General features: G+C 59.8%; 1 protein-coding gene across 1 annotated transcript in view; it reads right to left on the minus strand.

Annotated features, from left to right (window-relative positions):
• Positions 1-11,099, minus strand: part of GFRA2 (GDNF family receptor alpha 2) — a 78,805-nt gene extending 67,706 nt beyond the window's left edge. The window contains exons 1-2 of the mRNA XM_012752460.2: positions 10,415-11,099; positions 5,079-5,393 (exon numbers count right to left, since the gene is read on the minus strand). Of these exons, the coding sequence (XP_012607914.2) occupies positions 5,079-5,393; positions 10,415-10,454 (355 nt within the window). The 5' untranslated portion in view covers positions 10,455-11,099. The remainder of the gene's footprint in view (positions 1-5,078; positions 5,394-10,414) is intronic.
• Positions 11,100-15,904: the final 4,805 nt, after the last annotated feature.

Raw genomic sequence — 15,904 nt, forward strand, 5'->3', positions numbered from 1 at the left:
GCCAGCTCTGCCCTGGTCACTAAGGACAACGGAGTTTCTTCTTTGCTTCCCATCACGTCACCAGCAGAATCTTGCTGGAGGGGCTAAAAGTCTCTGAGTGGGTGGCCTGACCCCCAGGTCCTGTCCGACTCCCTCCCTCAGGCCCCACCTGTCCTCCCCACACCTGCCAGCTCTTCGGACCTGTCTCTGAGGCTTTGGGGGGCGTCAGAGGCTCAGGAATGGAAACACAAATGAGTGACAGGAGGCAGATGGCCCAGGGCTGCCCTGGAGACCCCAGCCCCTCACTGGGAATCCCACTGCCCTCGGCCAGCGCCTCCGCAGGAAGGGAAATGCCCTCTGCAGACGACACCGGTGAGAAGAAACCAATGGCCGATCGCTCGGCCTGCGTGTGTGTGGCAAGGGGGCAGTGAGACAGGTGGCCACAGCCTCACATCCAGCCAGGGCCCAGCGCCAAAGGCGGGCACCTAAGGGGGCACAGGTGCCAAAGTATCCAGGGGGTGCCTGTGGTAGGGTGCCACTCGTCCAGAAGTGAGACGGGCCCAGGTGTCCTCCTGGAAGGGGCTCCTTGCTGTGGTCATCTAGAGTGAGCACTGGAGACTGTTAGGCCCCTGCTGGTTCAGGGAACAAGGACTCTGTCTGCCGTGCCCTGCAGACCCCCAGGAAAGGGGACAGATGCCCAGAGCACAAGGAGGAAACACATTCCCCCATGAGAAACAGCCTCCCCCTTCACCTTACCTCCTGCGAGCACCTCCTAGGCCCTGCCACACCCAGCACACACAGTGGGTGCCCAGCCGGCATTTGCCAAGTGTCCTGATCCCAAACAATACTCATTCATTATTGCCTGTGTCCAGCCCACCTTTCCCTGGGGCCTTCAGGCCCCATCACCAGCCTGGATGATCTCAGAGTCCTCCAGCCCACCCAGTGGCACTTAACTGAAACTCTCTGGAGAAACTCCTTGGGCTGGGGTTACCAGCCATTGCTATTTTGGGGGGCTGAGCAGTATAAGAATTTAAGAGTCACTTTTATAACAAAAATACTGTTATATAATGCACTTTCTATGTGCCACTGCACTACTGAAAGTGCTTTAGATATACTAACTCATTTCATCTCTTAACTGCTCCATGAAGTAAGCACTATTCTCCCCGTTTGACTGATGAGAAACAAGGAGAACAGAGACATTAAGTAACTTGCCCAAGGTCACACAGCTGGTGAGCGGCACAGCCAGGCTTTAAACCCAGGCAGTTGGCTCCAGAACCCAAGTGCTTCACCGCTACGAATACCGTCTCCAAAAATACCCAGTGTTATCGGAACCCAGTCATCCCTGAATAAGTGCTGTTGCTGTTTCACTTTTCTTAGGGCCTGTCTTCTCCTGACACTAGGACAGTCCCCCAGGGCAGGGCCTGGCCTCCCCCCCTCCCCCTGCTGTGTCTGTGCCCCTGGGCCCCTGGGCAGGGATTAGCCAGTAGGGTGCGTTCAGAGGGGCCCGTCCTGTGTAAGCCAGCTCTGGAGCCTGTCCCTGCAGCACAATTCAGCAGTGGGAAGTCCTGAGCCCTGGGTGGCTGAAGGCAGACCCAGGATGTCAGACTGTGGGACTGAAAGAAGACTGTGCTCTTCACGCTGGAAAGACCAAGGGACCCTGAATGTCCTCCCTTTGGAGAAGGCAAGAAACCTGGTCTCCAATGCCCCACGCAGCCGACGGTGACAGCCCACTGTGTAAACACTGGCGGTAGTAATGACAAGGGGGAAACAGGCCTGGGGCCACGGGACGTCCACCCCAAGGCAGTGAAAGGGACCTGGATAAGGAGCCGGGGACCTGGGGTCCAGCCTGGGCTCCGCCACCAGCTTGCTGTGTGCCCTGGGAAGCCATCTCGCCTCTGTATGCCTCAGTTTCCCTGCCAAATGAGGTGTGGAAAAGAATGACTCCCAGGTCCCCTGCAGGCCAGGCCTCAAGGGCTCAGCGGCCACACCCTAGAGGCCACACACCTCCCCAGTCCACTTCCACCGCCGCTCTGCCCACGGGGAGCCAAGCCCTGCGTGCAGCACGCCCACCAGCAGGGCCAGAGAAGCTGAAAATCCAAACCTGCAGGCGTCTCTCCCTCAGCCCCAGCCCCAAGCCGGGTTGTTAGGTGTCCCTAAGGAGCAGGGAGGAAGTACTTGCAGCCTTCCCCAAGCCGTGAATATGTAACTCTCAGGCAGACCCTGTCACTGGCAGGAACAGGAATGCTACCTGCTGTTCAAAGGCCTCCCTGCTTCCCCTGGTCAGCCCTGGGAAGAAACCACCTCTGGCCCTCAAGACCCAGGAGAAGTTAGCACCCCCTGGGGAGAGAAACACAGGCTCCTGGGGAAGGCAGAAGCAGGGGTGTGCTGTTGCTGGTGGGGCCCAGGGGGAAGGCCCCCCAGCCTGTACACTGGCCAGCAGGGGGACCAAGGCTTCTTCAGTGCTGTCACCCTCTGAGGCACAGAGCAGGTGCTTACCAGGTGCAGCGCTCAGCACAGTAGGTGTCTGTTGAGTAAATGAATGAATGGACCCTCCCAAGCCTGGGAACCACAGACAGCCCCTGTGTTGAAGAAGGAGCCTGGACGACCACACAGCAGCATGCAGCTAAACACCCACGACACCATGCTCGTTCCCAGCACGGTGCTCCCGTGCCCTGAGGCAGGATGCCAGAGAGAGATGAGGACATGCAAGGGCTGCCGTGCTGAGAGGCCCAGGTGCCCACCCGGCTCTTCCAGCTGCCAGTTCTCTGTCCCTTCCCCGTCCACCATGCAGCTGGCCACTCCACACCCGCAGGGAGCCCACCCCACCCTGCTGCCCTGTCTCCGTGGGCTGGAACCGAAGGCTGCCAGAAAGAAACAAAACTACCCAGCTCGGGAATCAGGCCCTTGAATTTTCTGTACGCCACAGAGTCGGGCTGTGGGTGAAGACGGTGCCTTGTCTCAAGCAGAATAAAGCGTTTGTGCTTCATGGCAGCGAAGGACTTCGTCCGAGCTTATTCTGGTGCTGGGAATCGAGGTTGCCAGGGAGAAGTGACCGCCTGATTCATGAGGAATTACTTTGCTATTAGTGGTGGTGGTAATTATATGAGCTCCTTGTTCCTATATGCAGAGCGACATTCGAGCCATCGCAGAGACTGGCCCAGGATCCCCCTCTGCTCGGGCCGACACCCTAGCTGGTCTCCTTCCCTGCCAGCACCCTGCAGGGGCCCACCCGCATCCCCACCCCCAGGGGCACCATTCCACAGAAGACCCTTCTTCACAGCATCTCCTTAGAGTGTAAACTACTCAACTCTCCCATCTCTAAATATATATATATATATATATATATATATATATATATATTTATCATGGTTTGCTCTCTCCCATTCATGCTAAAATTGTGAAAGGAGTTGCTCACATTTACCATTCCTACGCCCCAGCTCCCATCTGCTTGCTCCCTAACCTTTCCTCCCTGCCCGCCCTTAAATGTTGGTGGTCCCAGGGTCTGTCACTGCCCTCCTCCCACTGTGGTCGTGCCCTTGGCACCAGTGACGGTCGATGGGCTGATGTACACTCCTCACTCTCTCTCCTGGCCACTTCCTCTCCTGAGCCCCGGACTGGCAGGATGTGGCAGGCGAGAGGCACATGCCCCTAGATAGGCCCACTGCCCTGCCCTCCCCACCGAAGCCTGGGCTGCTGCTCCTGACACACCTGTCACCCACCCGGGTACCCAAGACAGGAAGCTGGGTGCCCTCCGTGACTCCTGTACCCCCACCCTCTCACCTTCACTCTATCAGCACAACCTGTGGATTCTACCTTCTAAATAGCTCTCACACCGTCTTCTCCTTTCCTGCCACTGCCCTGGCTCTGCCACCACTGTTCCTGGCCTGTGTCACAGCAGTGGCTTCTCAACAGTCCCCCCAATCGACTCTCTTCACTGGAATCACAGAAACACCTCGCTGAAGCCTAGATCTGATCATCTCCCTTTGAACCCTCAGACTCCCTCCCTGCCTGCTGCCTCTCTGCCCCATCCACCCCACCCTCTACCATGCCAAGCACCTGCCGCTCTGCAAGCTGAGCTCCCTGCCCTGCCTGGGACTGCCTCTACTCCACCCTTCCTGCTCCCTCCCAAGAGGCCTGCCCTCCACGTGGCTTCTGGACCCCGTGGCTGGCCTAGGCACCTGCCACGGGGCTAGAGGCCATGTGTGGGCTGCGGGTCCCACATCCCTTGGCAAACCTGCCTCCAAGTCCCAAGGCAGAACCTGGAAGCCGCACCCTCCAACGACACCCACACCCAGACTGGGGTGTGGAGGGTTTGCACATACTCCAGGAGGGTTGACTGCCTCAGCCAGATGTTCATTTATTAGATCAACCAAAGTCTATTGAGAGTGGACTGTGTGCTAGGCATGGAGCAGTGCAGCCAGCGCAGCCTCTACCTTCACAGAGCTCATGATTGGGGGCAGTGTGCAGATAAGTGATGGGCTTCTGTCATCTACGGCGTGACTGCTGCGATGGGGACAGCACAGGGGTGACGTGGCACCAGCTTCAAGGGGCATCTAAGCCCTTGTTACCAAATCTACAGAGCCCTCCTGGAAGAGGCAGGCTGCAAGCGGAGACGGAAATGTGAGTCGCTTACACTGGTGAGGAGAGGCGGGAAGAGTGTGGGCAGTGGAAGGAACAGCACTGCCCCCCAGCCCTGTGGAAGGTGCCTAGGCCAGCCATGGGGTCCCCAAGCCACATCCGGGAGCAGGGGGGCGGGAGCAGGAAGGGCAGAGCAGGGGCAGCCCCAGGTGGTGCAGGGAGCTGGGATGCACACACAAGCCTGTCCCATCTTCCACCTGGCTCCGCTTCTCTGTCTCTCCGGTGACTCCTGCCTCACTCCTGGGCCTACTTCACACTGTCCCTGCTTGAGTCACATGGTCCGGCTCCTGTCCCACCCCTGCTCACCTCCCCTCCTCCAGCTGTCACCTCCACTGGTCTTTGTCTCTCCTGGCCTTCTCCTGGGTTCTAGGCTCTCCTGGCAGGTAGACATACGGAGCTCTCCCAGCTGAACCCCTGGCCCGCCACACACCCTCACCACCGCGCATCCTGCCCAGGCTCACCTTCAGTCAGCCCCAGGTGGATGCTCCAGTAGATCTGCAAGCACTGCAGCTCCTTCTTCATGCCCCGCTTGCAGCGGCAGTCGTACAGCGGGCTCTCCTGCAGGACCTCCAGGGCCGCCTGGCACTCCTTGTTGGCCAGCATGGTGTTGCGGTCCCGGCCCGCCAGGCACTGCCGCAGCGTGCGGTAGCGCGAGCTGCAGTTGGATTCAGCCGCGCACAGCTCATTGGCCCGGACACAGTCCACCGGGGGGCGCCAGCCGTGGAGCTCGGGGCCCTGCAGGGAGGAAGGGCTGGCCAAAGAGCGGAGGGTCTCGTCTGGGTGGTGGGGAGGGAAGACAAGCGTGAAAGAGGGCCGCCACAGTCTCCCACCCAAGTCGCAGGCCTGGGGGCGTGGGCCCTTCGGGGAGCTTCACACCCACTTCACACCAAAGCACACCAAGACAGACTCTGTGCAACAGCCGTCCTCGCACCCACGGGAGAACACAGCCTGTCACTCGCCCCAGCTCTACCAGTGTCGTTTTCGGTTTCCTGTCCCTTGCTCCTTAGCACCAGCCCTGGGCCTAGGAGCACAGCACAAGGCCAGCAAGGCCGCCGCCAAAAACCACACGCAGTCTGGGACACCAGGAGTGCAGGGAAGAATGTCACAGCCTCAGCAGAGAGCTGGGGACTGCAGGGCTTGCTGGGGCGAGCAGAGGGGGGAATCACACGTTAATACCACCCAAGTCGCCCACAAACCCCAGCGCCAGCCAAGGCGCTGGTGAAGCCTTGAAAGCTGTACAAAGTCACGTGACTTTCAAAGCCTGTTAGAACCTCACAGATACCAACCACAGAGTCCAGCCCCCACAGCTCACCCTAGGGAAACTGAGGCCCAAAGAAGGGAGACGACAACTCAGGTTACACACGGAGGTGGGAACGCCCCCTCCGAGCCCTGGTCTACTCATTCTGAGCTGCTGGACTTTAAGAGGAGACAGAGAGACGAGCCCAGGAGGGAGGAGCTGCCCCTTTCCGGCCTCAGCACCCCCACACCTTCCAGGCCAACTGCACGCCAGACCTGAAAACTTGTCCTCCACGGGACAAGTTCCGCCCAGTTCCTTCCAGAAGAAAATGCTCTTGGCAAGCCTGGTGAGCCCTTCCACATCCCCCCTCTGCACTGTCCTGTCTGCGTCTCTCCTGTGTTTCTCTTGTTGATGCCTCCCAAGAGGTCTGGTCTCTCCCTCACCTTCAGCTTGGCTCTTTGAGTGGCCCTGTTTTCTCCCTCTCTTTCTCTCTCTCTCACTCTCACTCTCTCACCTCCTCTCTCTATTTTTCTGAAAGCCTCTCCCCCTCTGTCTTTTGTTTTTCTTCCTTCCAAAACCCAAATAATAAATCAATTGCAAAAGAGAAAGCAAAGCCCGCCCCTCCTTGGACCCAGGATGGAGCTGGCTTCTCCACCAAGGGCAACAGCCCCCAGCCCACCTCCTGCCCACTGCCCTGGGCGCTAAAGGAGGGAGAAGTGGGGGAGCACCTGGGGGTGTGGGGCGGGGAGAGGTTCGCCTGATCCTTTCAGAGCCCAGCTCCCAAAATGGTTTCCTCCAGACACAGACGACAGGTCCCCAGCCTCCCTCCCTGTCCTCTCCTGAGCCCCTAACTCCAGATCCTGCCCTAGGGAGAGCCCACACCATGGCCCGGAGCCACGACTGCCATTTCTAAGCCCCAAAGAGTGGTTTGGGAGGCGTCCTCCACTCCATCTCGCCCCAAAACGTAAGAAATCGCAAGCCAGAAGTGCCCTCCTCTGAATACCGCAGCATCCCCCCACCCCTAGCCAGAGCGGCCTCCCGCCCTCCCCCAGGACGCCCAGCTCAGGGGGGCGCTAGCGCAGGGAGACAGCGACATCTAGAGGCGGAGCGCCGCGCAGCGGGCAGTCCCTCCCGCCAGCCCCAGGGAAAGGAATCCACTCCTGGTGGCACCTGGCAGGGGGCCCTCCCCCAGGAGACCGGGAAGAAGAGCAGGGCAGGCCTGGGGTGGAGCAGGCCTCGTGGGCCAGAGCAAAAGACATGTCCTTCTCCCACTGACCACACCTGTGCCCCAGAACAGGAAGGCTGCAGGATGTGGCCAGACTAAGACCAAAGAAGAAATCAGCACAGAGGGGGAGCCCGGGCACCGGCTGGAGAGGTGTCCTCCACACGAGCTGAGGCAGCATCTTCCTTTCTTGGCTTCAGCATATTCCTACCTCCCTGAGCAGGACCCGGTACATCTGGGCCCCCAAAGAGCAGCTGAGCCGACGTGGCCCGCCTGCACCTGCTGCCCCCAGCCGGCCTGCCTGCTGGAGCTTCCACTGACATCCCCCGCCACTGTGACTGAGCAGGGCTGCACTGTCAGAGGGGGACTGGGAATGGGACCTCCTAGCACCCTCCGCCTTCCGTAGGCTCAGGATTCACAGCGTGCATAAAGGTCAGGATTTTAGTTGGTGGGGTGGGGAGGAGAGGGGGGTCAGGCAGTAAGGACACTCACTCTGCTTGCCCTACAGGTGGGGCCTAGAGCCCCAAGGGATGGATGATCCTTACACAAGCTCCCCTGCCAGAAGTGAGGGCTTCCCCCGTCCTGCCAACTGGCACACATGACCAAGGCAGGGACACACTCTGCAAAAGGCCAGGGCATCCTTTCCCCAAAGTGCCCTTGACTCTTCTAGCCCACCTCGTGACCCCAGAACCAAGCAAGCCCTGCCAGAGGAAGGGACTCATGGTGACCTGGAGCCTTTAGCCAGGGATCCTGAGAGTAAAGGGCCCAAGGTGTCCTGGTGATGTCTCCCAATCCTGAATCAGGAGAAAATGTGGACCCATCAAGAACAGACACAGGCAGCAGCTTCCAGAGACACCAGGGGTAGGGGGAACGAGAGACGACACAGAGCTACAGCTGCCCTCCTGCATCCAGGATCCCCACCAGAGCCAGAAAGCCAGTTGGGAGTGGACCCCCGACCAGGCCCCCATCCCCTCCCAGTCACAGACCCCAGCTCCTTCTATCCCTGGGTCAGCCTACACTCGAGGTCAGGATGGCTGGGCAATAAAGGCCTCTCTCTGCACCAACAGTCCTCACCCCCAGACCTCACTGAGAACCTTGAGAGGGGCCCACTAAGGCCTTGCTCCCAGCTGAATCGCCTCCCCACCAGCAGAATTTCCACCCAGTTCCTTGCCAGGAAAAGGACCCTGGGGCTGAAGTTTCCTCAACACCAACCCATCCCTTCCTTTGGACTGGCCTAACCCAGAGCTGCTCAGCCCAGCTCTGGAAAGGGACTTCTCAAGGGAAGGGGACCTGAAAGCTGTGACCCAAGGGGATGCTGAGCCCCATCCTCTCAACACTCAGCCTGCAGGGTCGAAGACAGGGGGGTGGAGGATCTCTGACCATCCCCCCACATGCACACGATGTCACACACATACACACCCACCATGAGCAGGACCCCCAGTGCCACTTCTGGGCAGAAGAGTGACTCCTCAGCCTCCTGGGCTGCGGAAAGCTGGCCTGCAGCACGGGGGTCTGGGCCTGGAGGGGTAAGGGGCCCGGCTGCTCTCCCCAGCCCTCAGAAGGCGCCCACACCTGGGAGCCCTGCCGGCCGGGGGTGTGCAGCGCGGCAGCGGGCAATCTGGCTGCTCTGCCTGAAATACAATTTTCTTCTCTTCTTGGCGCTGATCATTCTCAGCCCCAGAAAGCTGGGTTTTCAAACCAGCAGTGGGAGAAAAGGTCAGGTTTTATAATAGCCCCTTCAGACTGAGAGTCCACTTGCTGGGGTTGCCAGGAAGGGCTGTGGATCCCCGGGGGCCAGAGCACCTTCCAGCTGCCCGCTCAGCCCCACCCACCCTGGAGAGAAGAAGCCGCCTGGGGCAGAGGGAGGCAGGGCGGGTGGAGGCCACACCCCAGGGCAGGGCCTTGCCCCCTGGGGAACTCAGGCTTTGGGGGGAGAAGGGGAAAGGGAGGACCTGTGCCTGACCAGCTTAGACACCAGTGAGTCTGAATTTCCTACCCCAGGCTGGAAGGGGCTTCCTAGACCACACACATCTCTGTGACCAGCTCTTGCCTCGCACTCCGGGCCTTCCCAGAGCCCCTCCTACAGGAGGCCAGGGTGCACTCAGTACCTGGCCAGGCAGCCTGGCTCGCCACTGGCCACACAGCTAGCCAGGGTGGCTGGAACAGCACCCCCACTGAAGCAGATGCGTGTTCCTCCAACACGCAGACACACACCTTAGTTACCAGGTTCCCTGGATGCAGCACCTACTCCCTGGCAGCAGCCTCGCCTGGCACTCTGGGCTGCTAGCATGCAGCCAGCCAGACACCCTCTTCCCTCACCTTCTCCTCTGAGACTGCCTTCTCTAGATCCCAGCTTCCCGGGCAGCTGGGATTTCTCATAGCGCACAAGAGGGCGAGGGGCTAGGAATTCAGTGCGGTAAAGAAACTGCGGGGTCCAGGTGCCCCAGGCAACCCCTCCTCCCTGCCCTGGAAGGAGGGGGCTTACAGAACCAGCAGTGGTCTTTGTTCAGATCCGTTTTCCTCCCCCACTTCCCACCCTCTTCACCAGAGGAAGCAAACTTTGGCCTCCCTCCCACCGCCTCCCACCAGCCAAGGGGTCCCCGGCCCCCAGAGGTAGGGAGGGAAAGGCCGGGAACCGCAGCTCACACCCCGCACGCCCACCCACCCATCTGGCTCGGCTGGGGGAGCGTCCGGGAGGGAGGCTGGGCACGGGGTGGGGAAAACTTGCAAAGTGTTCCAGGGAGCGGAGCCGGAGCCGCTAGGAAGGGGCTCTGGAGCGGGGCCGCAGCCAGGCAGGTGGGGGGTGGCTGCCCGCGCTCCCCCGCAGATGTCCAAGCAGGAGCCGCTGAAGAAACCCATGCGCTCCACCGCGAGCGACTCGGGGAGCCGACCGGGGAAGGTGCGAGTGGCAGGATTTCCCTGTCCCCGCCACTGAGCCTCTCCTCGCCCTCCTCTCTTCCAGATCAAGAGTTAGCTGTTTTTTCTTAAGTTGCCACAATTTGAACCCATTATTTTGAGGGAAATGAGTGCTATCACGGTGTGCAAGTGAGCGAGGGTGTGTATGTGCGTGCGTGTGCGCGGGGACGGTCTGGCTGTGGCGAGTCCCCTTCCCGATCCCCCAGCGTAGCCAGCCCGCCGCGGCTCGGGTCCCTCCGCCGGCGTCCCCGCTGCCCGGCCCGCCCGCCTCGCCAGCGCCCGGCCCGGCTCGCCCCTCGGCGCGCTCTCCCCGCGAACCTCCCGCCGGCGCCCCGCTTGCGCCCCGCGTCCCCGGCTCCTAGCCAGCGCCTGAGCGCGCGGCCCGCGCCGCCCCCCCAGGCTCGCCGCCCGCAGGTACTCACCTAAAAAGAAGAAGAGGCAGAAGGCGTTTGCCAAGATCATGTTAAATAAATCCCACAGTTTTTTTTTGTCTTTCTCCCTTGGGTAAAAAAAATAAAATAAAAATAACAACAATAATAATAGCCAAGCAGTGATATTCAGCCCCAAATCCAATGCGGAGATCCCAGCTAGTCCACCCGGTGAAGATCCTGAGTGCTGCGACTCGCCTCTGGCTGGAGGGGTGGGGTGGAGGGAGGGCGGTGGGCTGCCTCTCGCCGCCCCCGGCCCACGTAGCTGTGTGTATCTGCTTCTAAGCAGCCGGGTCCCGAGCTCAGCCCTCCCCTCCGCGCGTCCGGGAAGGCGCGAGTCCCCGCGGGTCCCACTCCCCTGCGCTTCCCAGGAGGGGCCTGGGGAGGTTGGGGACAGAGGCGACTCGCGAGTGAAGGGTTGGAAGGAAGCGGCGAGGGAGGGGTGAGAATAAATGCCAATAGGAAAGAAATCCACCGACGGGGGTTAGCGCCGAGGAACAATCCAGCCGGAGCTTCGAGGACGACAGACCCGAGTGGCTTCTTTTGCACCGAGACGAAGACAAGATTCAAAAAATCTTCTCCCGCTAACCCTTGCTCCGCTCACTTTTTCTAATGGAATTCCAGTGACCGTGTGTCTCTGCGTGCGTGTGTCTTTCTCCCTCGCTCCCTCCCGCTCCTCTCCCTGCTCGCTCTCTGCTCTCGCTCTCTCCAGCTCTCCCTCTCTCTCCCCTCCCTCCCTTTCTCCCTCTCTCCCTGCTCCTCCCTCCGCCCGCCCCTTCCCCCTTCGCGGCTCCCTCGCCGCGGCTCTCGCGCCCGCGCCCCTCTCCTCCGCCCGGGGCTCAGCGCTCGGGCTCCCGGGCGGCTGGCGGCGCGCGCGGCAGACCAGCGACACTCTGCAGCGGCGGCGGCGGCGGCGACTTGGCGGTGGCGGTGGCGCCGGGGAATGCGGGCCGAGGGGAGAGCTCCGCCGCGGGCTGCCTCGGCTCAGACGCCCGCCCTTCTCCGGCCGACCTGCTGCCTTGGCCGGAAACTGGCTCCCCAGGCTGGGACTCGGGCTCCGACCCACCCAAGCGCCCGCACTCTCCTCCTCCTCCCCGCGCTGCGACCCCCCACCCCTCGCTGCCCCTGCCCCCGCCCCCTGGGCAGCCGGGTCTACTGCCTGGGGAGCTGAGCGGAAGCTGCGGGGCGCTGAGTGCGGGGAGCCGCAGCCCTCCTGGGGCATGGGGGCAGGGTGCGAGAAAGACCCCGGCCTGGTGGCCCAGGTCTGGGAGGGGGCTGCACCCCTGGCGGCCTGGTGCTTCTCTCCGCCGGGGAGCCGAAGCAGACTGAGCGTCCCCCTCGATGGTGCAAGGGAACAGAAGGACGCCCCTTCCTGCGCCAGTCCTCTGGAATCCCCGCGCCCCTGCCTGCCCCGGCCTAGCCCCGCGCGCACGTGTGCTCTCCCCGCCGAGCTCCAGAACTTCCCCTCACGCCCGCGGCGCGTTCGTCCCCGCCAGGAGAGCCTCGCAGCCCTTCAAGACTCCCCTTCCCCAGCGTATCTCCCTCCCCCGGCTGGGAAGAAAGCTGCTGCGCCGGGGCTCCCGGACCGCGTCCTCTGAGGCCGGCGAACCTGCCGGAACCGCGCGGGAGGGATCGGGCTGGGGAACACACCCCACCGGGCCGGAGCGCCCGAGACCAACCCGGGCCAGGCCTCCGCGCCAGGCTTGGCGGTGGGCTGGGCTCCGAGGAGCTCGTCCCGAGGCAGCTGGCAGCTCCGGGCTCCCGAGGCTCTGGGTGGGGTCCTCCTCCCCCAGCCGGGAAGGGGGCGATTGATCCATCTGCCGGTCGGCCGGGCTCACCGGCGTGTTTTAGTCACGGAATTTACAATAAACGCCCAGGAGGACCAAAAAGGAAGCATCTGGCTGGGAAAGGGCTGGAGGAGAGGTGAGGCTGCTGACATGTTCCGGCAAGAGGGGGAGAGGCGGCGGGCCTGCGGACACGCGAGGGCACACACCCACGCGCGCCGGGCACCCCAGCTTCACACTCCCTTCCGACATGTGCTCACCTGCGCTGGAGCTGCCCCGCATCCCCCGGCTGTCGCGCACACAATCCTTGCACGCAGCTCCGCGGGGCGCGCGCACACACCGTGTGCCGGGGTGGGGTACACGCAGTGCCTCGTAAACTTTCCGCGCTGCCCACAGCCCGATCTGGGCTGCACGTTAGATGTATTTGGTAGTGCCTTTTAAAATGCATTTTTAAATAACAAGATTCTGGAATATAGTAAATGCTAGAAATCGACTTGAATGCGAAGGGAGGGGTCACTTTCAAAGCCAGCAGCCTTAGCCATTTGGAAAGCTAGGGGGAGCAACTCCCATCTTGTGGGTTTAGGCGGGAAGTGGGCTTCCCCCGGCTTTGGAAGCGCAGAGTACGGGGTCTCTTCCCAACGCCCCTCTCCTGTGACCCATCCTTTGTCCGTCCGGCTCCATCCTCTCCCCCAGCCACTGGAGTGGCGCCTGCTAGAGCCTTGGCCCTCGGGGACCGCGCAGGGTCTGGGCCAGAAGGCCCGGGAGTGGAGCTGGGGGAAGCCCCGCCCGGCCTGCCCTGTCATTCCTCAGGCAGCTGCTGTTCTAGGAAATGACTTCGCATCTGACAAGGTCTCGTGGTTTCTTTCTAAAAACTGGGGAACTTAAGAAACCAGCTTCAGACCAGTGTAGATTAAAAGATGAAAACTGATAGGAATTATACTGCCAGGAAGTCTTGGCCTAAATGAACTCTCCCTCCCCTCCCCTACTTCCAGGGTCTCTGGTGGTCCAAATACAACTGACCGCCACCCATGTTGGCATCCCACGCAAGCCTGCCCTCTTCCATGGACCCCACTCCAGACTCCAGAATTACTGCCCAGCACCTCCCTCCCTCCTGCCCCACGAAAAAATAATTTTTCACTTTCTTTTAACCCCATCTGAACATAAGGAGGAAAACCCTCTGAACCACATAGGGGAGTTTTGCCCTCGCCCAACCCTTCCAGGGAAGGGGACTGACAGAGCCCCAATGAACCTGCAGGGATAGCTCTCCCTGAGTCCCCATGGGGGCCGGAGATGAGTGGCTGAGACACAGGCTTCTGGGACTCAGGACCACCCAGCCATCACAAGGACAGTGGATAACACCAACCACCACCAACATTCACCTTATTGTGGCTGCAGAGCACTGTGGCCTTGGACCCCTCCCTTCCCATCTATACAAACCTCTCCCAGTACACCCCACTTTCTGCAGACCCTAACAATCAACCTGCGCTGCTCTTAGAAATGGCATCGCCCACATACCATCCCATCAATTCCTGAGCATCTGCTACATGTGAGACACCCCCAACCCCCACTTGCGCTGGATCTGCAGAGGAAACACGGATAAACATGCACTACTAGCCAAGCGCAGCTTAATCTCTCTGAACCTTAGTTACTCATCAATAAAATGGGGATTTTTTAAAGAAACCCAACCTTATGGAAATTAGATGAGATATGGTACACAAATCAGCTTAGTAAAATGCCTGGCTCATTGAAAGTTGTTCACCCCTTTCCTCTGGAATCAAGAAGAAAAATTGCCTATGGCAAGGCAATAAAGCCTAAGTGGCCAATGAGAAGCAGAGATAAAAAGCGAGGAGGGTTCAAGAGAAACAGATTTCTTTCTAGAGGAAGGAAGATAGAAGCCGTTCCTGTAAGAGAGGGAGTCCTGGGGAAAGGTGACATCTCTGAGCAGTTGTGAAGGAAGCCCTTAGGCTCCCTGATACACTTCCACACACCCTCAGCTGGCCATGTCCTTCCTCCAGCCTCTTGGCCCATCCCAGCTGCTCCTGAGCCCACCCTCACAGCCCCTCCCCATCACAGAGCCTGGAGCCCTAGTGTGCAGGTGGAGGCAAAGGGGATACTTGGCCCATGAACTCCTACCCTCCCTCTCGTCTTTCCAGTCCTCCTTGCCTTGTGGAGTGGATTCTCTGGAGAGCAGACCAGTAGAGCAGCAGGAGAGAGAAGGACCAGTGGAGGAGAGGAGAGTTGCAACCTCACCCCAACACATGCACACGTGCACCCAGGCCTTAGCCACACAGCTCGATGACCAGAATCTTGTGTCCTTTGGTGAAGGGGAAGAAGATTGAGGTCTCCCTGGCCCCAGAGCTAAAAATCAACCGGGGGAAGAAGGGAGAAGGTGCCTGTCATCCAGCTAAGATGTGTCAGAAACCACAGAGCTGGCCAGGTGGAGATGCCCCCAGCCCTGGGACAACAGCCTGACCCGGGTCACCCACAATCAATCAACCAGCACAAACTTATCGAGCGCCTCCTCCGTCCCAAGCACGGTGCCGAGGGCCGTGGGGAACACAGCAGTACTGCCCCTGACGTGGAAGCACTTTCAGGTCGCTAGTCGTGCACCCCTGAGAAGGTAGTGAGCAGCCCAAAGGCACGTGAGCCCAGTGAGAGACAGGAAGGGCCACTGCCACTGGATTTGAGGAGCATTGTCAGGGAGCACTTGTCCAGGGAGGTGAGATTCAGGTGGGAGCTGGACGGATGGGTAGAACTTGGCTGTGCACAGAGGAGGACACTTTGGGCAGGGGAACAGCAAAGGCAAGGGCACCGTGTAAGAAAGGTACAAGGAATAGTCCAGGCCCAGCATGGTAGTTCACACCTGTAATCCCAGCACTCTGGGAGGCCGAGGCGGGTGGATCATTTGAGCTCAGGAGTGCCAGACCAGCCTGAGCAAGAGCGAGACCTCATCTCTACTAAAAAATAGAAAGAAAATTAGCTAGGCAACTACAAAATATATAGAAAAAATTAGCCAGGCATGGTGGTGGATGCCTGTAGTCCCAGCTACTTGGGAGGCTGAGGCAGAAGGATTGCTTGAGCCCAGGAGTTGGAGGTTGCTGTGAGCTAGGCTGATGCCACGGCACTCTAGCCAGGGCAACAGAGTGAGACTCTGTCTCAAAAAAAAAAAAAAAAAAAAGGAATAGTCCAACCAAGGCAGGAGCTGAGGGCACAGGTGGGAAGTACCTGATGGAAAAAGATCTAGAATGTCCAGCTGTATCCGGCCCCAGTACAGGACCAAACACTTGCACCCCAGGAGACACTGAAGGTGTCTGAGCAGCCAAGTGACATGGTGTGAATGGTGTTTTAGGAAGATTGGTCTGACAACTGTGTGAAGGATGCAGACCAGAGACCAATTAGGAGGCGATTGTAACAGTTTCAGCCTGAGGTAATGATGGCTGGGAACAGGAGGTGGCAGTGGGCGTGGACAGGAGGAGACTGTTGTCAGAGGCCTTGTAAAGATGAATCAGCAAGATGTTGGTGACAGTTGGAACATGGGAGAGTGGCCAGGCCAGCATAAAATGACCAGCCTGACTTTTCAGGCTTTGTCATTGGGGAAAATAATTAAAGTCTCCACCTTTATGGCAAGAGGCCTGTTAATACTCTTTTCATTCTTATAATAACTCTATGGCCTATGTTCTATTAATAGCCCCATTTTACA

The sequence above is a fragment of the Microcebus murinus genome, chromosome 24, assembly GCF_040939455.1.
Source record: "Microcebus murinus isolate Inina chromosome 24, M.murinus_Inina_mat1.0, whole genome shotgun sequence".
NCBI lineage: Eukaryota > Metazoa > Chordata > Mammalia > Primates > Cheirogaleidae > Microcebus > Microcebus murinus.